At 31.7% G+C, this 24,814-nt stretch overlaps 3 protein-coding genes across 9 annotated transcripts in view; 2 read left to right on the forward strand and 1 right to left on the reverse strand.

Moving 5' to 3' along the window:
• The first annotated feature begins 1,923 nt into the window (after positions 1-1,923).
• Positions 1,924-5,045, forward strand: LOC127805788 (transcription factor HHO3-like). 3 transcript variants are annotated; one of them, XM_052342566.1, is made up of 6 exons: positions 1,926-2,381; positions 2,872-3,152; positions 3,353-3,617; positions 3,725-3,801; positions 4,236-4,626; positions 4,746-5,045. In XM_052342566.1, the coding sequence occupies exons 1-5, from the start codon at positions 2,246-2,248 to the stop codon at positions 4,578-4,580; spliced, it is 1,104 nt and encodes a 367-aa protein (XP_052198526.1). In that variant the 5' UTR covers positions 1,926-2,245; the 3' UTR covers positions 4,581-4,626; positions 4,746-5,045. The 3 variants fall into 3 exon arrangements, with proteins under 3 accessions (XP_052198527.1, XP_052198526.1, XP_052198525.1); XM_052342567.1 differs by lacking the exon at positions 4,746-5,045 and having other exon boundaries at positions 1,924-2,381; positions 3,353-3,614; positions 4,236-4,710; XM_052342565.1 differs by lacking the exon at positions 4,746-5,045 and having other exon boundaries at positions 4,236-4,710.
• Positions 5,046-8,747: 3,702 nt separating this feature from the next.
• LOC127806794 (uncharacterized) lies at positions 8,748-16,176 on the reverse strand. The gene is made up of 6 exons (XM_052344309.1): positions 15,804-16,176; positions 14,854-15,021; positions 14,296-14,554; positions 14,050-14,213; positions 13,706-13,855; positions 8,748-9,282 (listed from the first exon to the last, which is right to left on the reverse strand). The coding sequence occupies exons 1-6, from the start codon at positions 15,849-15,851 to the stop codon at positions 8,935-8,937; spliced, it is 1,137 nt and encodes a 378-aa protein (XP_052200269.1). The 5' UTR covers positions 15,852-16,176; the 3' UTR covers positions 8,748-8,934.
• A 5,669-nt stretch (positions 16,177-21,845) lies between these two features.
• Positions 21,846-24,814, forward strand: part of LOC127806138 (mediator of RNA polymerase II transcription subunit 25) — a 91,930-nt gene continuing 88,961 nt past the window's right edge. For 2 of the 5 annotated variants that reach the window (XM_052343212.1, XM_052343211.1), the window contains exons 1-2: positions 21,846-22,233; positions 23,672-23,702. In XM_052343212.1, the coding sequence (XP_052199172.1) occupies positions 22,136-22,233; positions 23,672-23,702 (129 nt within the window). In that variant the 5' untranslated portion in view covers positions 21,846-22,135. Of the gene's footprint in view, positions 22,234-23,671; positions 23,703-24,814 lie in introns of those variants that run through there. The other 3 variants (XM_052343209.1, XM_052343210.1, XM_052343213.1) reach the window with 2 other exon arrangements.

Here is a 24,814-nt window from a genome sequence, read left to right on the forward strand (position 1 = left end):
TGTTAAAGATAACCCAAAACATTTTTCAAGTCGTTTCTATAATTTGTGAAATGTTTTGATGGTGTTTCGCAATTACAAAAAACTTTCGAAGACTCATTTTCAACGACTGAATATGGTTAGACTAACAAATATATATATATATATATAATATTCTTCTTTCTAATCTTCTTTTCATTTTCTTTAGTTTTCAAGCTACCATTAGCCTTAATTTCCAAATCTGAAGATCATTTCGTTGCCTCAAACCTCTCATCATTGTTCTCACTCTCACGCTTATCAGTTGCCATTGTTAGTTTCCAACAATTGCTCCTTGCTCGATGCTTATGTGGTTGTCAATTCAAGTCTCGATAATCAAGGGAATTGAGAGAATATTCGGTGCTCTCACCATCATTCCCTCTCGCCGTCATTGACGATTGTTTCTTGCTAGGTGTTCATGTCGCTATTGATTTCTCCCTATTTATATTTGTTTGTATTATGTTTGAATTATTTTTTTATTTTTTATATTAAAATTTATATTTATAAAATAAATCTTTATATTTTTTTTAATTTACACTTTATCCTACATTTCCGTTTCCTACTTTTTTAGAAAAATGTCATTTTTTTGTTTTCGTTTCCGTACAACTTAGAATAAAAATATATTTTTAAACTCTATATGTCAAGGTATACAAAATTTTAGCATGTTAGTTGTAATTTTTTAATTATATTTTATAAATTACACGTTTCTATGTAATTTATAATTTTTTATTGTTCAAGATTTGGGATAATAAAAGTAATTTGAGTACAAAAAGAGTTTTGCATAGTCTTATGTATGATTTTTTAATAAAATAATCAAAAAATATTAAATATGACATTTTTATTATACTATTAAACTTCAAGTAGGGTGATTTATTCACAAATCCACCTAGGCTTTCTTAATCACTCTCATTGTCCAACGTTGGGCCCAATGGAAGCCTTCATAGTATTTCTATATGGGCCATCTTTAAGCCCATTTAATAATTGTAATTCAGCCCATGCCTAAGCCCACATTTTTAAGCAATTAAGCCCACTCTTTTACACCGAACTGGTACATTAGCTAGCTTTATGGATGTCTCAACCCAAGAAGGTTAATAAAAAAATATATTTTTCTCTTTCACTCAATTACCATAAAAAATATATAAAATTGCTTTTATAAATAAAAAAAAGAGACTCTTTTGGGGGGCATGAGACAACACAACCATATAGAGACTTAGAGTCTGTTTGGTGGTGCAGTCATGAGGGAAAAAAAAATAATGTTATGAAATTTTGTTAATAAATTAAATTATCAAAATATTATTTATTTATTTTATTTAGAAAAAAGTTAAGATTGCCTTTTCAAACCTAGCAACGGTCAAACTCTGTGTACTTGCCAAACTTTTTTTTAATAAAGAATAGAATTGATGACTAGATTGTGGTAGCGTAGTTTCGACAATAATTTTCATAATCGTAATAATGAGTTTTCTTTTTAAGTGTTGATTGATATATATAATTTTCATAACGTAATAATGAATAAAATTTATAATTCATAATATGACTTTTATTCATTTATCTTTCATAACGAAAAATAATAGTGAATTTTTTCACGTTAATTATTGAAACAAGAGAAAGAAAAATATTAATAATAATTGGAGGTGAAAAGAGAAAGAAAAATATTTTTTTTATTTTCTTAATGGTAAGAGAGATTTTTATAATTTTTCAAAAGAAAAGGGGTATCTTTACAATTAGGCCTAAATAAGAGAGGGTATTAATGTAATTTAAACACACAGATAGAGATAGAGATAGAGAGAGAGAGAGAGACTTTGATTCTTATCTACTAGGAAAAGGATCTGTCTCTGGAATATTCAATCTCCTACAATTATTTTATTCATTACTCTCTCTCTCTCTCTAAAGTAGAGACAGACAACTTTCTCTGTTTCTCTTTCTGAAACCCCATCAAAGATTCGTTTTTTGTACGCGACGCCCCGACCTCGACCCCTCTCTTCTTTTCTTCTTCACTTCTTCCCTCCCTCCCTGCGCTCTCTCTCTCTCTCTCAAATTATATGTATTAATACACACCTAAATTATTTAATTTGGATTCCTAGGTTTATTCCCTTTTCTGATTCTACTTGAATCCCTTTATTCTTCTCCCTCGGTGTCTCCGGATCTATCTGTTCTCCAACAGAGCCTCTCCGCTCTCTCTCTCTCTCTCTCTCTCTCGCTTCCTTTCTTCATCGGGAAGAAGAGATAAAATCCGATGATCTGTGAGGGTCAAAATCAGGATCATCAAATGCGGAAAGGTCAAGAATATATCGACGCTCTTGAAGAGGAGCGTCGCAAGATTCAGGTGTTCCAGCGCGAACTTCCTCTTTGTCTCGAGCTCGTTACTCAAGGTACGCCAAATTCACGAAAACCCATTTGAGATTTCTCCCGATTTCCCTCTCTGTAATGTGGTTTTTCCAGTCTGCTTTTCTTTCTAAATTCTTGGTGGAGAGCGAAACCCGTTTGGGCTTCCTTCTGATTCTCGTCTCTGTAATGTGTTTTTCAAGTCTATTTTTTCCGTTTCAATTCTTGGTGGAGAGGAAGACCCATTTGGGCTTTCTTCTGGTTCTCGTCTCTGTTATGTGTTTTCCGAGGCCTTTTCTCTCCAAATTCATGGCGGATTTGTTCTTGGTTTCCTGGGTATTTTGCAGCGTGTTAATATTAGAACCAGATTAAAATTGAACTATTTAAATTAGGTTTCTCTCTGCAACATACTTTTGAGTTCAACTCTTGATTATATTTTAGGTTTAAGGCTTTTGCTATGTAAATAGGTTTGGGATATAACTCTTTCAAAGCAATACAACTTTCATTGTCCTGAGTGTCGTGTCTCTTCTGACACAGCGATTGAGGCCAGCAAGCAGCAGTTGTCCGGGACGACGACAGAGTACTTTCATGGCGACCAATCTGAATCTTCTGAGCAGATATCAAGTGAAGGGCCTGTTTTGGAGGAATTCATGCCTATTAAGAAGGCCGCATCTTCTGATAATGATGATGAGCAGCAGTCTCACGAATCGGAGAACAATAATAACAAAGATTACAAGACCAATGAACAATCCATGAAACCAGATTGGCTTAGATCTGCTCAGCTATGGAATCAAACCCTAGATCCGCCCACTAACCAGGTAATTGACAACATGATCTTTTAATACTAAGAGTAAAATCATTTGGATTTCTATTGAAGTTATGATGCATGAGAAAAAGACTACTGTGAGTGTTGACTCTGTATAGTAGGATAAAGGCTTGGTATGTTGCTGATGTTGTTGTTGTAAAATAGTATGGGTTTCGATAGTTTGGTTTCAAGTTTGGAAATTTGATGTTGCAGAATTCACCAAGAAAGGTTCCAGTCATGGAAGTGAAGAGAAATGGCGGCGGAGCTTTCCACCCTTTTAGGAAAGACAAGCCACCGCCTTGTACTCTGCCCACCACGGTGAGCTCAACCGAAGAATCGGGTGATTGCAGCGGCAGCGCCGGTGGTGGTGGCAAGAAAGAAGAGAAAGGACAGCCGCAGAGGAAGCCCAGAAGGTGCTGGTCACCGGAACTGCACCGACGGTTTTTGAACGCCCTTGGACAGATTGGTGGTTCTCGTGGTCTGTTCTAAAACCAATCTCTGGGCATCAATATAGTAATTTATAGTTGTCTATAGAGTTCATTTTGAATCTGAAATGCTTCAATTTTTCTGATCAAATTTGGGCAGTGGCAACTCCTAAGCAAATCAGGGAGCTGATGAAGGTTGATGGGCTTACCAATGATGAAGTCAAAAGCCATTTACAGGTTGGTTTTGTTCATTGTTCTCATTTGTTTCAATGTGCCATTGCATCTTAGATAGTCCATCTTTGGATTTAGCAAAAAATTCGTGTTTTGAGTAGCTCAATCTCGAGATGAATCTGTGCTTGGTTGTGATTGTTTGCTTAATGGGTATCCGATTTATAAATTTAACTGGAAGCATCAAAACGAACAAAACCAAAGCGAGTGAGAATTCAATCAGAGAAAAGACTTACGAAACCTCATCTACTGTTTACTATGCAGAACTATATAATTGTTCCCAGTAATTTTGCTGTTGAAACAGCCTTTCCCTAAAGTAAAAGGCAAGGCTGCATTGCATATAAAGACGAACCTCAGCCTTTCTTAGTTTGGACATTAACAGAAAATTGAAAAATGTAACAAAATCAAACCGAGCCTAAATCTTGACCTTTATTTGTTGCCAGAAATACCGGCTGCATGCAAGAAGGCCTTCCCTTTCAGTGCCCAACGGCAACCCACAAGCTCCCCAGTTTGTGGTGGTGGGAGGAATCTGGGTTCCACCGCCGGACTACACGGCAATGGCCGCCATTGCCACTGCAGCTGCCGGGGAGCCGTCCCAACTGGCCCCTCCAATCTATGCACCGGTAGCAGCACCGCCACCACCGGCCATCCCACGGACACCGACACTGACGCAAAAGCAAAATCATAAACGGTCCGAGGAACTGAATTCTGACGAAGGGTCGAACCACAGCGACGGCGTAGCTCATTGCCGGTCGCCGGCGACCTCATCGTCCTCTCCGGCATTGTAGGTTTGGTTGTATGAAGAGTGGTGTAGAATTTTTGTAACAAATCCTGGTATGAACATCTTACTGTAATCTTCAGAATTCAGATATATTAAACGTATGAATAGAGGAAGTAAAGTATAGATGCTTCACCCGACTTCTGTTGTTGAATCTCTCTTCAAATTAACACAGGAACAGGATCATATTCCGTGAGTAGAAGATGAAGCCAAGGTGTTTGGTTAAAATGGTAACTTACAAATTGAAATTAAACATCATTATTCTTGAAATTAGAAGGCATCCAAAGAGGGGAACCTGTTCATGTTGATGTTGGGGGGAAGAAGAACTGAAGGAAGAAGACAAAACCTTATATTGTAATCTTTTGTATAATAATATAATCAAACTCAATGGTCCCCATTGGAATATTCCATGCATTTCAAGCACGAGATATCTTATTTATATGATAATTGTATAATTGTAGAGAGAGAGAGAGGAGGTGGAGAGAGAGAAGGTCAAAGTAAATGGAGCATTGGGTGTGATCTTCTTATATTTTGTAGACAGGTAAGAGGAACAAGAAATAGAGATATTCTCTTATCCTTGGAATCTTTCATTTGGAACAACCTCCTACTCCATCCATATGGCTTTATGTATAGCCTTAGACCGGGGGCAGAGAAGGTCAAAGTAAATGGAGCATTGGGTGTGATCTTATATTTTGTATACAGGTAAGAGGAACAAGAAATAGAGATATTCTCTTATCCTTGGAATCTTTCATTTGGACAACCTCCCACTCCATCCATATCGCTTTATGTATAGCCTTAGACCAATGATTAACTATTACATAGCCTTAGACCAATGATTAACTATTAGCGTGTGTTTGATTGGGGGTGGGAAGTGGAATAAAATTTTAATTTTTATTTAATTTTTTGATTTTAAGAAAAAAATTTATTTTTTAAATTAAAATGAAATTCGAATTCTATAAAAAAAAATTATTTGATAGAATTTCTTAAAATTTAGATGATAAATAAATTTCACTTCTATCAAACACATCATATGTTTTATTTGGTAGAGAAATATTTCTTTTTTCCTTGAGACAAGGAAGAAACCTTGAAAAGACAGGTTGATTTGGTAACGTGTTTTAATTAATTAATTATAGAAGTGTTTTAGTATATTCATTTACATATAAATTTAATTTATGTATTTGACAATTCATTGTTTTTGAGTAAAACTTTCGTGGGCTTTCTTAATAATATCGTAAGTCTCTATCGCATTAAATTTATAGGTCATATGGCTAAGTGGGCTTTTTTAATACCGTCATAAGTCTCTATTCTCATTAAATTTATAGATTATATGGCTAAGATATTATCACAGCACAAAAAATATTGAAAGTTAGAGACCTTAAAAATTTTATTGCTATTCTAATTGTGAAAAAGAGATAGTAAGAATTTTATATAGATTAAAATTTAATTTAAACTATTAAGATTGTGTTTTCTTTACTGTTTTCAAGTCATTTTTAGTTTTCAATTTTCTAAAATAATGAAAACACGTTCTCTTTACTATTTTTAAAAATGTATTTTTAAAAATAAAAAAAATTATAAAAAAAACTCAAAACAAAAAAGTTATTTTGAATATTTTCATTCAAAACAAACTCTAAACTCAAAACACATTTATTTATTTATTTATATTTTATTATTATAATAAAAAAAATATTACAAAATTTATTATTTTAAAATATATATTTTTTAATAATATATTAATATTAAATATTTCTAATTTACTGAATAATCAAATTTATTGAATAAAATATCATTAAAAATTATTTATAAAATTTCAAAAAATAGTTTTTCAAAATAACAAAGAGAACGCGTTTTTAATTTTTTTAAAATAGACTATCAAAATAAAAAATTAAAAATAAATTCAAAACTCAAAATTAAAAATTGAAAAGTAAAGAAACCATCCTAAATTTTTGAGACTTCAAAATAACTTATATAATAATACCAATGTTTCATTTTCTTTTTTATTTTATTTTTTGCACTAAGCTCCATAGTTTATTAATATGTTTTTGCACTTTTTATTATGCTTGTGTTTTCTTGTAGAATTAATCTTAAAATAGGTCTAAAAATAATTTAGTTTGGCATAGTTTTTGGTTATGATGTACAAAAATATTTGGAGGGTACCGTTTTGTAGTTTTTGAAATATTTTTATTTCTCAAAAAGTCAAAAAAAGTTAAAAAATATTTCTAAACTATTTACACAATTTCAAAAATGTTTTGACACGATTTTATAATATTAAAAAAATATCAAAACTAATTTTCGTCCATAAAGAATATAAAAAAATAGATAAATAAATTTTTTTCTCACTTGACTTTAAAGTTATTGACTCAAATGGATTTAATAGCAAAAAAATAAAAATAAAAACTTTTTTTTTATTAACGTATTATTACTAGCGTCTGCTATTCGGTCTCACGATTTCAGCAAGAAAAGTAAATTAAGAAATTCAATAAATAAGTTTTGATTTTTAAGATAATCATAAATGTGACAGCGAGAAAAATAAAAATTCTTTAATTGGATAAGGATGGGTGCAAATTAAATTGGATAATATCACTTACGGATTCAGACCCTTGAGTTAATGTAGGGCCATATGTCCCTTCGTCTGTCCCAAAAGCAAACTATTGTTAGACAAGTAATATTTAAAATTAGATCAACTGCGCTAAGCCAACTTGGCCCATTAATTCAAACTTTGACCCTTATGTGGAAGTACAATACCCATTTTTACACTTTACTGTTTTAGAAATAATTTTTTAAATAAATTAATTAAATTAATCACTGAAATTTAAAATAAATCATATGAATCACTAAACTTTATAAATAAGGTCATATTAATCAACCAGCAATTACTGACGACGCTATAGACTTATGTTGTTATGATATAAGCCTATTTATATAAATTCAATAATTTATTTGACTTATTTTAAAATTTATCGACCAATTTAATCTTTAAAATAAATTACTTAACTTCATTCTTAACCATTAAATTAAATAAATTTTTAAGTCTCATTATTTTTATAATGTGCACTACTAATCAATTACCAATAGGATTTATCTTGAACTCAATTTTAATTATTTTTTTGATTTCAAACATTTCACATTTTTGTAAAATTTTATGGTGTTACACTGTCTTTCTTAAAATTTATTTTTTTTAATTGTCGAGATAACCATTTAGTAAGTTTTTTTAAAAATTACCACTCCAAAAACCTTATGAAATTTTGAGTGTTACAAGAATAGAGGATGAGTGCCTAAGTTGCAAGCATAACAAATCAATTTTGTAGATGGCCAACCAATAAAATTAAGGCTTGATATTTTATTATTACTGTGTATAACAATAATTTTTTATATAGTAGAGTTAAAATTTAATATATTATAATATTAATTATTTTTTATAAAAAAATATACAAAAAAGTAGTACATCATCTTTTAGGGTAAATTACATTAATTACTTTTAAAGTTTAGCATAATCACATCGATCACTTATCGATTTTAAAAAATTACAGAGTTGTCGTTAAAAATTAAAATAAAATGATACTTTTATAATTTTATCTTTCTCCTCACTACCTTTTTCTCTTGTTTTCAATTTCTCTCATATTTTTAATCAAGTTGGATAAAATTAAAAAAATAAAACAAAAAATACCACATGTGCCCAACTGCCACCTATGACCATCGGATGTGGGTCAAACCATTGAATCCCAACAATTAGGGTTCCAACAATTAGTAAGAGTGAGGAGACGAGGGAGATCAAATTGAGAGCTTGGATTGCTAGTAAAAAATAGCAAACTTGTTCTCTAAAAGATCTTGGACTAATTTTCTACAAAACTTCGATTATATCATAATCTTCAGGAAATTTATCAACTAAACCATCAATCTCTCAACCTTGAGTCTATGTCTACAACCAACTAAAAAGGGAAAAATCATAAGTAATAAAAAAAATATAGAAGGCTCAAACTCTAGAATGTTTGAGAAATAGAGATGAGTGGAGGAGGGCAATGTTATAGTTGTACTACCACTAAAGAAGAAGGAAAGAAAATGAAAGAGAGAAAAAGAAATGAAAATTTTCAAATTTAAGGTTCATCACCAATTGAACTTTAAATTAATAATACGACATTCATAATTTAAATTGATAATTCAAATTCAAATAAAAGAACAATAAGAGGAAATTTTTTCAACACTATTTTTGTATAGAAAAGTTTGCCGAGATCACAAAATTGATGAAATCAATAATCCAACAAGAAACGTGATGATCTTCACCACACCACATGAATTACACTACACTGTACAGTTATTCTGTGACCAACTCCACTTGAGGGGGATTTAGGGCTAGAGTTGTTGTACAATCAAGTACTAAAAAGAAGTGATCTCTCCCACTTCTGGGGATGATAATCTATGCAACTCACTATTTTCTTAGCTTCTGGCTGTGGTAATTCATCATCGACAGGAATCTTCTCATGCCAGACGAAGTCATTCTCGTGTTCATACTTTCTCAGCAGCTCGGCGAGCTCGTTAATCTCCTGCTTAAAAACCAATCGCCACGACTCCTCCCCTGGCATTTGCTTCTGCCCATTAGTTAATGCACGGCGAACAACTCCAACAGCAAGCCCAACCTGACCAGCAACCTTTAAACTTTCCGCAAGGTATTTATGGCTTCTTAACTGATGAAGGGCTTTGCATGAAGAAATGAAATTCTACAGAGTCAAGTAATATGGAAGCATTTATCAACTCCACTGTGAAATGAAGAAACCCCACACCAAAAACAAAAACAATGATGATGTTGATTATGCTCAATAAATAATAAGGGGAAAGAAACATAAAGAAGGATAGGAGGAGAATCAACATGACCGCGCATTAACCTAAGTGAAAATACCAAAAACATAAAAAGCAAATTCTCATAAGGAAAGCACCAGAAAGATGCAATAAGGCATCAGCCGGAAGGTTTATAGGAGTCTAAAATTACAAGGCAGAGCTTGATTTCATTCTGATCACTTTAGGGACAATATACCCTCTTGTAACAATTGTCAAACATCTCTAATCTGTATGGTATAAGAAGCAAGCCCGTTATTCATCAAAATCCCATAATTTCCTAAGGTCTTAGTATCACCATTAAATGCTGATCAACAAATCTGATATCCTTGCCTGTAGCCCATAAATGCCAGGTTTAAGAGTACCTCCATGAAAATATCTTATTGTAGGTGTAGAATATTGTAAACTGCACCTTGTCTGGATCTTAACTTGGGGGGAAGTCTTCGTCTTGATTGGTTGTGTCTTTCCGTTAGAAGACTCACAAGACCTAAAATAACTGAAAGAATTTCTATGGATGTCGACAAAGATACCTATAGAGAAATTTATACAAGATAAAGATAAGCTAAATCAGCCTAATCAACCTAATCAAGAGTTCAACTAACAAGAATATCTAAGAGAAAAAACCCAATATAAATCCAATTCAATTCTGAGTTGATTGGTCATAGAATTTTATTCTTAACATTGTCAAACTATAGGAGCCCAAAATTTTAGCTCAAATGGCTCGGTCAGGTTCTCATAAGAAGAGTGTTTTTACGGAGATAAAAGAGCAGTACCTCTGGTGCTTGCATAAATTGAGATTATAGTATTCATGATCTTCAAGGCTTAAAAAATAAAAACCACCAGGCTGCTTGAAGATCAGATTGAATGAAGCCAAACAGGCTCTTCGAAGAAGAATATATCACAGTTCAAGGTTCAATCAACACATTATCCTGTTAGATACTTCCATTTCGTCTATTGTATTTACTAGAAATTGATATCAACATTGACATTTAAACTTCAGTACTTAATTGGTACAAATTATGTTACCCGGAAAGGAGATCATTTTAGTAATTGGATAGGTTACAGGAATGCAAATGCAGTATACCATGTTCAGGAACAATGTTTCAAATCATAAATTGGTAATTAGTGTTCCCTTTCTTTCTTTTAGTACATTCAAATGACAAAGCCCTAGATGAGGGAGGAAAAGTGTCCATGGACTAGGCAGTGGCACCACTTATCAATGTACCCCTAGCTGGGAAATTGTGCATCAGTTCAAAAAAATTGAGCAAAACAAATTAAACTGCTCGGTTTCAGAGTATTTAAAGAGATTCAAAGGTTTGCAATCATTGATATTTGTAGCAAGTATTTTTTTTTTCGATCAGATATTTGTAGCAAGTATTTAGTACTAAAAAGTCATAAGAGAAAAAAGAGAATTCAACTTAGCAAAGAAAAGAATGGAGAGAAGTTAGTAAAGGAACCTGGAATTGAACAACCAAAGTGCATTGATGCACTTTGTTCAATTCCAGAAAAAAGGATATTGTTGTTAGAAAATAATAATTTTTTATTGGGAAAAGCCTAGAACCCCCTTCACTACCGGAAAAAAAAAAGGGTGCATCCTTTGAAATTTTCATACTACGTTCAAGGTTGACAGGGACCAACTCTTCACCAGTTCGTAATTCTGAGAAGAAAATATTAATGTTCCTAATTCGAATCTCAAATGTAGTGATTTAGAATGGCTGAAGAATATACTCTACAGTTCAACATAGATGTTTGATGGCACCCACATACCAACATGACTGCATACCTTTTCTAGGTAACGACTTGATGGGAATGGGTTTTGGGTAATTGCTCTAGGCACACCCATAAACTCCACTTATAGTGTTGAACGTGTTCCTCCTATTTACAATTGGCACCAAGCCTAGATAAAGGAAGGTCGCATTAGGTAGCCAACAAGCAACATAAAACTCATCGAATCAAACAATATAAATTCCAGACAAATGAAGAAACTGTTCGAATGTAATACTTTTAGTGGGCCATTGTATTGCTCAAATACAATGAAAGATGAGCTAGGGCCGCTACATTGGCACCCAGAATAGTGTTAAATCTGCACAGACTCACATTTTTATTGATGGATGTGAGCAAAGAACTTAATCCAAGATCAAATATTAAGGATTGGATCATGGAAAGAACTAAAAATAAGAGAGTTGAGCCAAGTAAAATGCATAAAAAGGAAAAAGAAAAGGGATATGAGCCAAGTAAAATGAATAAAAGATGAAAATTGAAGGTACTAGTAAATGAGAGGAAAATCGAAGAGAGATGGAATGAGTCATTCTTAGAGCTCTTCAATGAAGGTGGAGAAATAGGTTTTGTGTTTAAGCATCTTAATAATTCTGAAGAAAATAGAAATTACATATTTTATAGATGTATTTGTCCAAATGAAATAGAACAAGCATTAAAAAGATGAAAACTAGTGCACACCCTATAGAAGGATGGAAATGGATTGGAGAAGAGGGCATTTTTTGGTCCATGAAATTACTTAATGTAATGCTTAAATCAAAATGGATGTTGAATTAGTGGACAGAGCAATTTAGTGCCTATGTATAAGAATAACAAAGATGTTCAAAGTAGTGAAAATTATATTGGGATCAAATCAAGCTAATGAACCACACCATGAAATTTTGGGAGAGAAATATTTTAGTTTCGAAGGTTAAGAAGTGAAACCAAGGTTTTGAGAACCAAATTGGTATTGTGCTAAATAGGTCAACAATGGAAACTATCTACTTAGTGAGACAATTAATGTAAAAGTCCAAAGATAACAAAAAGTTTTGCATAAGATATTTATAACTTGGAACAAGCTTGTGACAGAGTCTGTAGCGAAGTCTTGTTTAAGGTGTTGGAGAAGAAAAGCAGTTCAAATTGTTTATATGAAGGTTATTTAGAACATGTTATATCAAGAAGAAAGGTGTGTTACAACTTGTGGAGAAGATACTGAGGCTTCCTCAATTACAGTTGGATTATATCAAGGATCTACATAGAGCCCTTCCCACTTTGCTCTTCTGAAGTGCCTTAGTGTATTTTATTTGCAGACAATATGGTCTTGATGGATGAGATAAAAGAAGGCATACAAAAATAAAGGTGAATTCTGGATAAACACCTTAAAATCCAAATGTTCCCGAACTAGAAAATATTAGATCAATATTATTTTAGCAACCATCGATGCTATTAGTTAATAATATTTAGACTTCTGACTAATGTTTTCTTTGGAGCAGGATGGGGTAGCGAATAGAAAGGTACACAATGGAGAGAACAGAGGGGCACAGAAACTAAGTCAAGGTCATTACTCTCCTCTTGTTGGAGAAGAATGGAACATAAAGGATAGTAATATAGCTTCACTTTGTTTGGATAGAAAACAGAACGGGATGGAACGATAAAGTAATAAAAACAAAATGACAATTACACCCTTCACTTTAAAAAATAATAAGAAAAAAATAGTAGATCAATAGCAATATCTATTGTTGATTTCCCTTAACCCTCCCTACATCCCAGATTGAGGTGTAGGGAAAAATGGGGTATGGATCCTTCCTTTTGGGTTTCCCTCCCCCACCTTCCCACCCCATCCAAGCAAGGGGAAATTGTTACAACTGAAGCATAGATTGCATGCCAACAGGAATTTTCATCAGATTTCACTTCACAAAGTAGCATTGAACACATAAAAGACCTAAAGTTATTATTGATGTGGATTATGCATAGCAGGCAACAGACATGATGTTGATGTCATAATTATACTAAGATAATAAAGCCTGTAAATTCTACAAGCTGCACCATTATGGAAGATTGAAGAACACAATGGAGAATGAAAAGAAAGGTCACAACAAAATAATATATTAAGTATGATTTATTATGTAATAACCAGCTCCAGTAAAAGCATTAGTATTACCATAAAATGTAAGTGCTCATGAATTGAAAATAATTATGTAAATACAACAAATAATAAAGGAGATAATGGTTGCCAACAACAAATATAGAATATATAAAACATGCATGCTAGACATTTTGATACTTCACATCTAATAGGAAAGAGTAGAACAAATTTAAAAATTTAGGGGAATAAAGAAACCTTATTTCCTTCCCCTTTTTCAAAGAAACCATTTCACAACATAATAGACTTATTTCTTTTTCTTTGTTCCCTGGTTTTCTGTTTTGTTGGACATCCAATGTAACGGTATGGATGTTCAGAAAAACAAGTTAATAGAACTTGATATACAACTGTTTCCAAAAGGAGACACTGATCAAGCCTGTGCATGGTTATTGCAAAAAGAGCATACATACCACAAATTGCACAGAAATGTCTTTGCACTCTTTTGTGGCAGAATACAAAATAACAGCAGCTTCATCAAGTAGTTGCACAACACCATTATGCAGCTTTGCCAGAAGACCTCCAGAGTTTCCTTTTTCTTCTGCCTTCCTTATAGTTACAGCCTACTTTTTTAAAATAGAAAAGATATTGATCCATAAATAAGATAAAAGGAAGCAAAGAACCATATAACATCCAGACAAAAAGAAACAAGCAGACATTGGAAAATCTAATTAGCAGCAAAAAAGTGGAGGCAGATCTCAACCTATAATATTATGCATATCTTACAAGGCCACAACTATAAATAAAAGCAAATTACCTGGGCCTCAGCCAAGCAAATGAGGCTCATAACCAATGAGACACTAGAAGTAGCTTCTGGTGGCCTTTCTGGGGCCAATGCCTGCAAACTTGGAAGGACCTCAAGGGCCAGATAGTGATAAACTCCTGCAGCTTTTCTGAAAAGTGTGGCAGATTGCACAGAATCTGTATAGCGCATTGGAAGTTAGTATAATCATTTTCAGTTAACACAATCAACTGTAAACAAGGAATGAAGACTACAACTTACTTATTGATAAAATTTCTGAAGCCCATTTCCAAAGCATTGCACCATAAAGGAAAAGAGTCATGCTCTGCTCAAATTGTAAATTATCAATTTGAAAGAATTTTGGACCCGCAAGGTTAAATAAAGAAGATGAACCGAGAGCACTGGACCATCTGATCTTAAGGTCTGAAGTCAGCCGCATAATGCAGCTATTGCTATCCAATCCAACATGGTAAACCAAGTTTTCCAATAAAGGCAAATACTGTTCCAGCTTTTGAAGGTCCTGAGGCATTTTAAAGAATATCATATACAATGGGAATAACATCAAGAAAATACCATTGAGGTCCTAATAGCACCAACTTAATTTATGACAATTGAAAACCAAGCATTTTTCAATGCACCAGTTCATCATAAAATGAAGTCATTACCACAACAACCAAACAATGATAAACATATATGGCACAGTTCTCTGGGTTCAAAGGACAATCCCAACAGGAAACTAGGATAATGAGAAGCCACGAGAAAGCTTAATGTTTCTTATTGACTTATTGTACATATACATGCTTTTTATTGATCGAATACCTGTTCAGTCTGAGAAGTCAAACCTCCAGACATTTCCCTTGCAATGGCATCTGTAATGGATTTGCTTCCATTGATGGACTCCTCAATTGCCCTACGTTTGGAGCTTAGCTCTTTCAGTTGTTCAAGCGTGCCTGAATCATGGGCTGGGTATACGTCCTCAAAAACAATCTGCCAAACATCAGAACATATCGCTAGCCATTAGCAATTAAATCATCCATGCAATACAGATAAAACAAAAGAATGTGCATGGTTATTAACATTTGATAAGGAGTCATGCTTAATTTAGCCAAAACAAACAAGTTGCATGCTCACACACAGCATAGCAAATACATTAGCCCGCTAATTTGAGTGCTCAACAGAAGCTACAATATCACATGGAATGAGAATTCAAATTTAGTTGAAATTAGTTATGCTATTAGGGCTGTGTCGTCTGCGCATCTGCGCACTAAGGCTTCTGCAGATATTTAGTCCTTGAGGTTTAGTTTCCACCCGGAAAATCATATAATCCATGAAGTAACCATGCAGTGAAAAGCTATGAGAGAATCAATGAACCCAACAAAATCAAGTGATATATCTTCTACACACGATGTGAAACAAAGTAGCAATGAGGTCTAAGTTTTGACACAGTGACTCCAATTTTCCAATTCATCTCTGAAAGTCGATGGCCTTAAGTCAAGGTCAGTCCACCACGCCATTTAATAGAAAATAACTAACACGGGACGTCCTTCAAACTTAAACGAAACATCTTGTCTCGCCAAATTATACACTAACCTGAAAACTAATAATTAAGGAGGCAAAGAACAAACTCTTCATTCAACCCATTCAGTTTCAGAAGTGAAAAACAAGTCCCGTATAAAAAGGAAACCGATCATAATTTAAACTCGCAATTCAATTCGACAAACCCCAATTATACAAACTTTCACAAGTACTAAGAGGAGAGAGAAAGACACCTTCTTTGTTTTGAGCTTCACAGGATCCGCAAATTGCAGCATCATCATCCGCCGTATTAGCAATGGCTCTTTTGGTTGAATTACTTGAAAGATTCAACCCCAATTTGGACAGACAGAACGAACGAGAAAATAAGAAACCTAAACCTGATCGATCATACAATCCGTAGAAGAAGTATATTGATGATCCAAACAACCAGTTCAAGAGAGGAGAAAGTGGGAATTTAAGAAGGAAGGTAGCATGAAAGGGTTTTGGTTCATAAATAATTTTACAGGGGAGAGTGATGGATGGGTTATCATTTCGTCGCTTTCAACTTCTCTGTCTTTCCGTTTCGCTTCCTTCTCTACCAAGGATTGCCAGAAGGTCGGCCCCGAAAACGAGTGGACCCGGTGACCCGACCCGGGACTCGGGATCGAGATCGTCACCGATAGGAGTGAGTATTTAGTAATCCCGATAGAAATAGTAAAATTAAAAATAATTAAATTTATGTTAAAAATTAAACTGAACCAATCAAACAAATATAAAAATTAAAACTGAAAAAATCAAACAAATACAACAAAAACGGAACTGATAGAAAAAATTGAAAAATAATGTATTTTTTATATTTCAATTAATTTAATTTTTTTAATATAAAAATCAAATTTAACCAGCAGAATCAAAGTAACTATTAGCTTAAATCGAATAAAATCAACAATTTTGATCAATTTGTTTTGATTATTTCAATTAAAACTAAAATTTTGCTTGATTGAGATTAGGATCGAGTGATCCCAAGACTAGCTCCGGACCTAACACTTTATAAAAATACTATAAAATTGTCACATTAATTTTTCTATTAGATATAGAATGTTAGCATGGAGTTTGATAAGCAAAATTAAATTGAGACATCAAGTGCTATATCATGTAACTTGAAGACATTGAAAAATATAAGTGGAAATAGCAAGATTTTTTAAAATTTGTTATTTTAAATAATAAGTTTTGCTCCTTTAACTCGAGTGTGACACTCTCTTTCTCTTTAATTTAGAAAATTGATGTGACAATTTTATAATATTTTATTAAAATATTTAGAGAAAGTACTATTTAATTAAATAATTTTAAAATAATAATATATTTAAAATTTCTCTTGGTTGTTGTCTGTCCGTGCATACACATGCAAGATTAAAGGGAGGTGATATATATGACTATTTTCTTATTATTTAATTTTTTTATTTAAATAATTTAGTTAATGTTATATGATACAAAACAATATCATTTTGGTTCATAACAATTAACGTTAATTCTTAAGATTGAGAGCACAAAAGTTTTGTTAAAAAGATATTTACCAAGTGAAGTTTAGAGCAGGGTGAATTGAAAACGATAAATCAAATATATCAAAGATAACACAAAAATTTATACTGATTCAACAATTTGTTTAGATCTACGACCTCAACTCATTGTCAAAGATTTTATAAATCTACTTTGAATAAGTGAGCACTATTCTCTGTACAATTAATTTCTTCATAATCTTATACTTTTTTATAGTCAAGCACTTAAACCTTATTACAAATATTTTTCTAGGACTAAAGCATTAGCCCTTCACATGTCACTATATCAGAGCTCTTTGCAATGCAAAGAAATTTTGTTGTAAGATATAGTCACAATACAATAAATATAAAAGATAACACTCAAGGTGTATTACAATAGGTACACAAACGAGAACTCTAAGATCTATAGTAGACTATGTTTTGTGTGTAATAGAGGTTATAGAAAATTTGTTAAAGAAAGAATAACGCGAGACTCTTTCTCTTTTAGATAATTGCACTTTCATCTTCTTTCTTTATCACATCATTGTATAGGCAAGATTATCAATAATCAACTGTGCCGGCGGCTACTACAATGGAACAACAATTGACTTGCCTATACTTGCTACCGACAAATTTATCATGATCTTTGTGTTGAGATAAACAAGTTTACTAATTAAAAAAATAAGTTTGCAATAATCAGATAAATGTTAGATAATCATTTTGTATGATATTAGAATGAAATGATTGCATTCCAAGGTCTTTCAATTTTTGATAGTTGAGTATTTCATTTTTTGTTGTTGCTCGTCTCAATATATATATATATATATTAATAAAATTCCTATATACTTGAGTATCATTTTCTTCAATACTCAGTATTTTTGGTCTACAGCTAAAGCCCTGTTTATTTCTCAAGAAAATACTCAACTATTATCTTTTATAGTACTAAGTATTTAAGTTTGCAACTAAAAAACTCAGTATTTCACTAGAAAATAATCGAATGTTTATTTTTAACACATTTCAATACTCGAGTATCTATCTCTAAAAATATTAAATTTGTTTTTTTTTATTTCACACTCAATTATCTTAATTTTAAACTGCAAGTCACTTAGAAAAACTCTTATAAGTTTAATTTTAAGAGGATATGCAAAGATATTATTATTTATATTTTCATGATTATTTTGTTAAGTATCAAAATCATCAAAATTCATGTAAAGGATTGAATAATTTTCCCCATTTCGATGCTAACAAAATAATATCACAATAAACTATAATTATCCCAAATACTCCCCCTAACACTTAAGAGTATTTTCTTCCACAACAATTTTAGCACTTTTCAAACTTCTCCTATTTTGTTAAGAATTCGAGAATTTTAAGCAAATAAATTGGTCTCTCAATTGTTTTAAGAGATACTTAATATTTTATTTCTTCTCCCAATTTTTTATCATAATCAAAAAGGAGTAGTAAATCATGCAAAAGAGGATTCAAGCAATAGAAAATGATACATAAAAGATCACAACTTTATAAAAAGCAATAGGATAAAATACATAAAAAGAGCACAAATAAGTATAAAGGGATAGCAATATAATTCGCTACAAATCCTTTTCACTTGAAGATTTAGAACAACTTGAGGAGTTTGTCATGGTAGAAGAAAGAACACGGGTTCTTTGGGCAGGCATCTTAAACTTAGGAGGAAGCTTATAAGTCCTAATGAGAAGAAGGGTGTGTTGGTATTCTTCACGATGTTAAACTCGATGAAGGTGGTCGCTTTGTTGAGCATAAATGTTATTCAAAGTATGTTGCATGTTTTGAAGTATAGTTAGAATATAGTCCAACAATTGTGCTTCTTTTGAAGATAAGCCAGGTTTATTTAAGGGCTAAGGAGCTTTTGGTGTAGCTTCAGTAGAAACGACTGTGTGGGTAAGAGCACCTTCTATATTTTCATCATAATTGTTGAGAAATTCGTGTTTTGATTTAATAAGAAAATATTTTTTAATAAATTTGAATGAGCAAATATTTTTTAATAATCTTGGTTCACTGAAGATACCCAAAACTTTTTAAGATATTCTTAAGATTGATAATATTTTAATTAAGTATAATATTCAAAATAATCGAGTATTTTATCAAGTATGTAAGAACCAATCAAGTAAACCTTTTGTGAAAATCAATTGAATAAGTTTTGAGAGTAATCGAGTAATACTCAGTTCATTTTCAAAATAATCAATTACATTTATAAGTATAATCGAGTAAGTGTTAAAAGCACTCGACTATCTAATTTCCTATACTCAGTGTATTATAAAACTTTTAGTTACCTTCAAATTAATCGAGTAAGGTAATTCAATAATTGAGTAATCAAAACATAAAAAGACTTAAATAGAGAATAATCTTTGGAATAATCTTAAGCAAAATATTATATTTGGACTACTATAAATAGAGAATGACCTTTTATTCGAGATGAATATTTTAAATCACGATCTTAAGCTTTATTGCTTCCTTGCCTTTGGAGTGGCTTTCTTGACAAATTTTAGGGCAATCTCATTGTCTTCTTTTGTAGCCCATCAAGCTTAGCAATCCAACATCAAAGTTCTTGTCATCTAATACATTTATTTCTTTATAAATATTTTGGCAATCATATTTGGGCATTATTACCTTGCTTTGTATGCCAAATGTTACAATCAAACTTATTTGGCATTGTATTAACAATGGAATAACTAACAGCAAGAGGCTTTAAGCCGGAATACAACTTTTGAGGTAACAACAAAATTTCATTTATATAAACTAAGGTTGATATTGAACTAGAAATTGTTGAAGAAACTAGGGCATAAATTGTAATAGATCTTGAAATTGATGGAAGACTCTTGAAAGGAAAAAGACGGGAGAATGAGGAGGTTGGTGGTAAAGAAAGGTGGCGACAACTATTTAAGTTGTAAAACTTTAGTGGCCTGATATTAAAGATGATAAGTTTTCTTACTCATGCATATATGTTGGAGCACACGTTTACCCAATTGAAAATAAAATTAAAATCAAAGTTAAAATTCAATTACCTAATTAAAGCAAATGTTGAAATTGGATAAGATTATAATATGACTCTATCTTCAGAATAAATTATTCGTTTAGACTTATATTAAATATGCCTATGCTTTATATTCTTAATTAATAAATAATAAATCAGTTTTCAATCAATTATATATATAAATTGTAAAAGAAGTATTCATAAATATAAAAAACATGAGTTCGGCTCATTAATTATTGGGGCCAAAGGCTTTCGTTCACTTAAAGTTTAATAAATAGGGTGCCTCTAAATAATTAAAAATTATAATCTTTGATTTTTAATGTGTAAAAAATTAATATTTAATATTTTGACTATTAAAAATTATTAGTTTAACTTCTTATCAGGATAGAATGTTAGTCCGTATATGAAACGCGCATGTTTCTGTTAGTAACATACCATATAAATGATCAATTTACAGTATTTGAATATATTGACTAGTTTATTGTGCTTATTTAATAATTAAAAAATATGATATTTTATTCATAATATACAAAAATTAAGATTTTATATCTTAATTATTAAAAACTATTATTTGAAGTGCTTACCCTAATTAATAGTAAACAAAATTGTGATTTAGGCCACGTAAAACATATATACGTAAAAAAGAAAAAACATCATGTCATAAAAAAATCATATCAACGAGATACATTAAATTAAAATTGATATTAATAGGAAAAGATTAAATTATTTATTGTTTTAAAAAAAATCTAAATTCTAAACATTTAAATTTATAAATCACTAACCAAAACAACATAGCATTATTCTATTCTCAATCACAAAATATGACTAAACTAATCTTTATTTTTTTTATTTATTGAATTTGGTTCCATCACTCTTTCATTTTCTTATTTATATTTTCTTTTATATGTCATGGGGAGTTAAAATAATAATATTTAATAAATAAAATATAAATTATAAATATTTTATTTATTAAGAATTAAATATTATATTTTTTAATTATTGAAACAGCACAATAAATCAGTTACCCTAATAAAATACTATCAACATCATCCATGCGATACTTGTGCAAACAAACGTATTTATATATACACTAAATTTTGTTACCATAAAATTTTAAAATAATAATTTTAATAATTAAATTATTAAAATTTATATATTAAAATTAAATATTATATTTTTTAATTATTGAATAGAAGTTATACATGTTGAGTACGTTTACCTAATAAATAAATGAGTTGAAATCTTAATCACTCATATATATTCTTGATTTATCTTCCTTTATAATGATTATAGAACGAGTGCGATTTTGTTCACCCTTTCAACGGGTGAACGTAACCCCGTCAGTGGGGGTTAAAAAAATAATCCCTTAATTGAAAAAAAATTACAAAATTGTTTAAAAAAATTAATTATGTTTCAAAAAAAATTTATTTTTAAAATTTAATTAAAAATGTGACAGGATCAAAATTAGATAGATTAGAACTTACAAAAAAAATGACAGATTTACAAAAAATAATTGACAGAGTTAAAATTAGAAAGTGACTGTTTTCAGTAATTAATTTATTTGAGTGGCTAAAAATAATTTTTTTTAAAAATAATTAAAATTAATTTTTTTTAAAAATATTATTATTTTTTTAACCTCACTGACGGGATTACGTTCACCTCGTTAAATGGGTGGACAAAATCGCACACATCATAGAACAGGTTGGATGGGAATACAAGTGATGACGCGTAATCTTAAAAAAAATAAATGAGTCCGTCAGATTCATCTCCCCTTACACTGTACAGCAAATCCCTTTGTTCTATAAAAATTATGTAAGAAACACTGAGACGCAACCCATAAAAGGCGGGGCAGTAGCCTCCGTGTCGATTCATGCCAGTGTCTCGTCAACGAGCACCTCTTTCAGAATTTCAGTTGTTTCGTCCACCGCCTGTTCCCACAGGAGATAGCTAGTTTCAACACTTCGAAATTCGAATGCCTTAGGGCTGCCTTTTTTACAGAAAGGCATCTTGAGTCTCGTTATTGAGGAGTCAATTTCGCTAGCAAATGACGGAGAAGAAGCTGATCTTCGCCATTGAAGGCACGGCCGCCATGGGTCCCTTCTGGCCAACAATTATGTCCGACTACATCGAGAAGATCATCAGGTAGTTTTACAAGTAAAGAGAAACAAAAGTTGCGCGCAAATGTAAATATATGTATATGTTCTGGTACATGCGTGTATACTTGTCTGTTAGAGCACTGACGTCTCGCTGCAAGTCGATTAAATCGCGATGAAGTGTTTTTGGCTAAAACGGCGATTAGGGTTCTGTATCGAACCCTCTTTGGTGGAAATTCACGTACAGGAGTACTTTGGAATAGGGATTTTATGTGCGACTGTTTAACAAATCCACAATGATGTGCCATCATAAGTTTTTTTTTTTTTTTTTTAATCTACTCACACACACACCGCACACATAACAGTTCAACAATTCCGTAAAGTCTGCACATACACGGAAGTATTAACCAATTGCCAAAAAGGTTTTGAGATGGATTATTATTTACTTTATCCACTTTGGAGATGACTCATGCTTAATTTCAGCATTTTAGAATTCAACTCACACTTGGTTATCCAAGCTACTTATATCCATAGACGGTGAAGACGAGGACACATAGAACCTTATTAAAGCTTCTGTACCCCTCCCTTAATTACTATTTACAAATAGAAATACAACATGGCTACAAAAAGCCCGTTGTCACTGAAGAGACTGCAGCCACGGGTCCCTACTGGTACACCATTTTGGCAGATTACTTGGAACATATCATCAGGTCTGCTATTTGCCATTATAGTTTTAGGTTTTATCTGCAAAATTTATTTTTAACTTCTGGTAATATTCTTTTTGGTGTAAGAAACCCCCATTTTCTATGGTGGTCTTTCGCATTTGTTGTTTCCATTTCATTATTTTCCCCTGGTTCCTTTTTTTTTGTTTTTCTATTTTCTTTCTCTATAATCACATGCTTGAAACGAACTGTAGATTTGGTTCAATTGTTATTTGCTTGAATAATGAGAACACTTTTACTGGTGAAGACTTTTTATGAAGTTCTCATTAGCTATCATCATCTGTGTAGCTGTGTACCCATCCTTTAAATTACATATGTTGTGGTTTGATTTTCTTATGTTTTCCTTTTTTTCTTGATTTTTTAAAATTAACATTGATTGTTCTTAGGCGTGGTTGACTATGATGGTGGATATAGGCTTTCTGTGTGGAAAAAAATGTTATGTGTTCATTTTGATAATGTAGTGGTTGAGTTTTTCTTTCTTAAAATTAGGATATGGTCGACTGTATTGCTTTATTTGGGTTAACTTTTGTAACTAGATTAGTAGATTGTGGACTCTAGTGCCGGTGGCTATTTAAAATTGTCTTTGTATTGAAATCAAAGCATTTTTTTGTTTTTTTTTCCTGACCATGAATTGATTGGAGTTTGTTTGCCTCAATGGTTATGAGTTTTGCACCAGAACAAAGAGCTATTGGATTTGAAGGAACTTTATTGCATTTGATAAGGTCTTTGACATTTTTTTTTTTTTTTAATTGTTCATTTGTGCAGGGCTTTTTGTGGTAATGAATTGGCAGGGCAGGTACTTGACATTTTTATCTGACTAAAGTTTTAGAAATTTAATACTTCTCTTGATATAAATATATATGTATATAGTCCAAAATTAGGCATATGCTTATGATTCATGATATTGCCTTCAGATTGCTTCACATACCTAGAAGTGCCAATTTGTTTGCACAATTCATTGGTAGAAAATGATTTCTTTGAGATTCTGGTTTCATTTGTTTTTTGGTTGCTTGACATATATCTTAGCTTCTTATTATTCTAACAATATCGATAGAAAGGAAATGAAAAGTTCTTAGAATTAAACTGACCGGTCATATTGTAAAGTAGGGTTGTATTTAACCTTGCTTTGGATATTAGGAACCCTAAGAGTTGGAGTTACTAACAATAACAACACCACCAACATATTTAGCTTTAACTCCACCAGTGTTATTAATGGCCCAAGGCGCACTAAGGCTCAAAGGGGTGTTGGAGCTCGAGGCGCAAGGTGACGTGCATGCTAACTAAAAAAAGAAGAAAAATATATATCCTAGTCGAAGGATAAGGTATAAAATAGGTACTAACTCCTAATAACATATTCACAAACATGTTATTAAGAAAATTAAAAAATTCAACATATACTAACTAAAAAAAAATGTTAAAATAATTTACTTACCTGTAAAATTCAGCAAAGCACATCTCATCATATTTTTAGCAACCCACATATAAGCATCACAAAAGTTAAAAACGTTGTAAGAAATTTTAAAATTTATTGTTGGCATATATATATAATGAAAAGAACATAAAAAATGCCAAAAGATGCAATTTAAGTCTTTAAGTCAACTTAAATTAAATGTTAAACAATTTATAGGTCTTAGATCTTAATTAAGATTAACTAATTATGAATTGTATATAATTTAAAAATCATCCTCATCATCGAGATCAAACATTTCCATATTTTCATCATTAGAAGCATCATCTTGAATATCCTCTCCTTCCACATCATCTCCCTCTCATCTTCATCAAGTTCAAATTCAGTTGGAACATTTGAAGCAGTAGCCCTTTTACTCATTGTCAAATTTGGAGTTGAAGCAATAAATATAAACCCTAAACAGTAAAAAATTAAATAAAGTAATAAATACAATATAGACT

The sequence above is a fragment of the Diospyros lotus genome, chromosome 7 (assembly GCF_014633365.1).
Source record: "Diospyros lotus cultivar Yz01 chromosome 7, ASM1463336v1, whole genome shotgun sequence".
Taxonomy (NCBI): Eukaryota; Viridiplantae; Streptophyta; class Magnoliopsida; order Ericales; family Ebenaceae; genus Diospyros; species Diospyros lotus.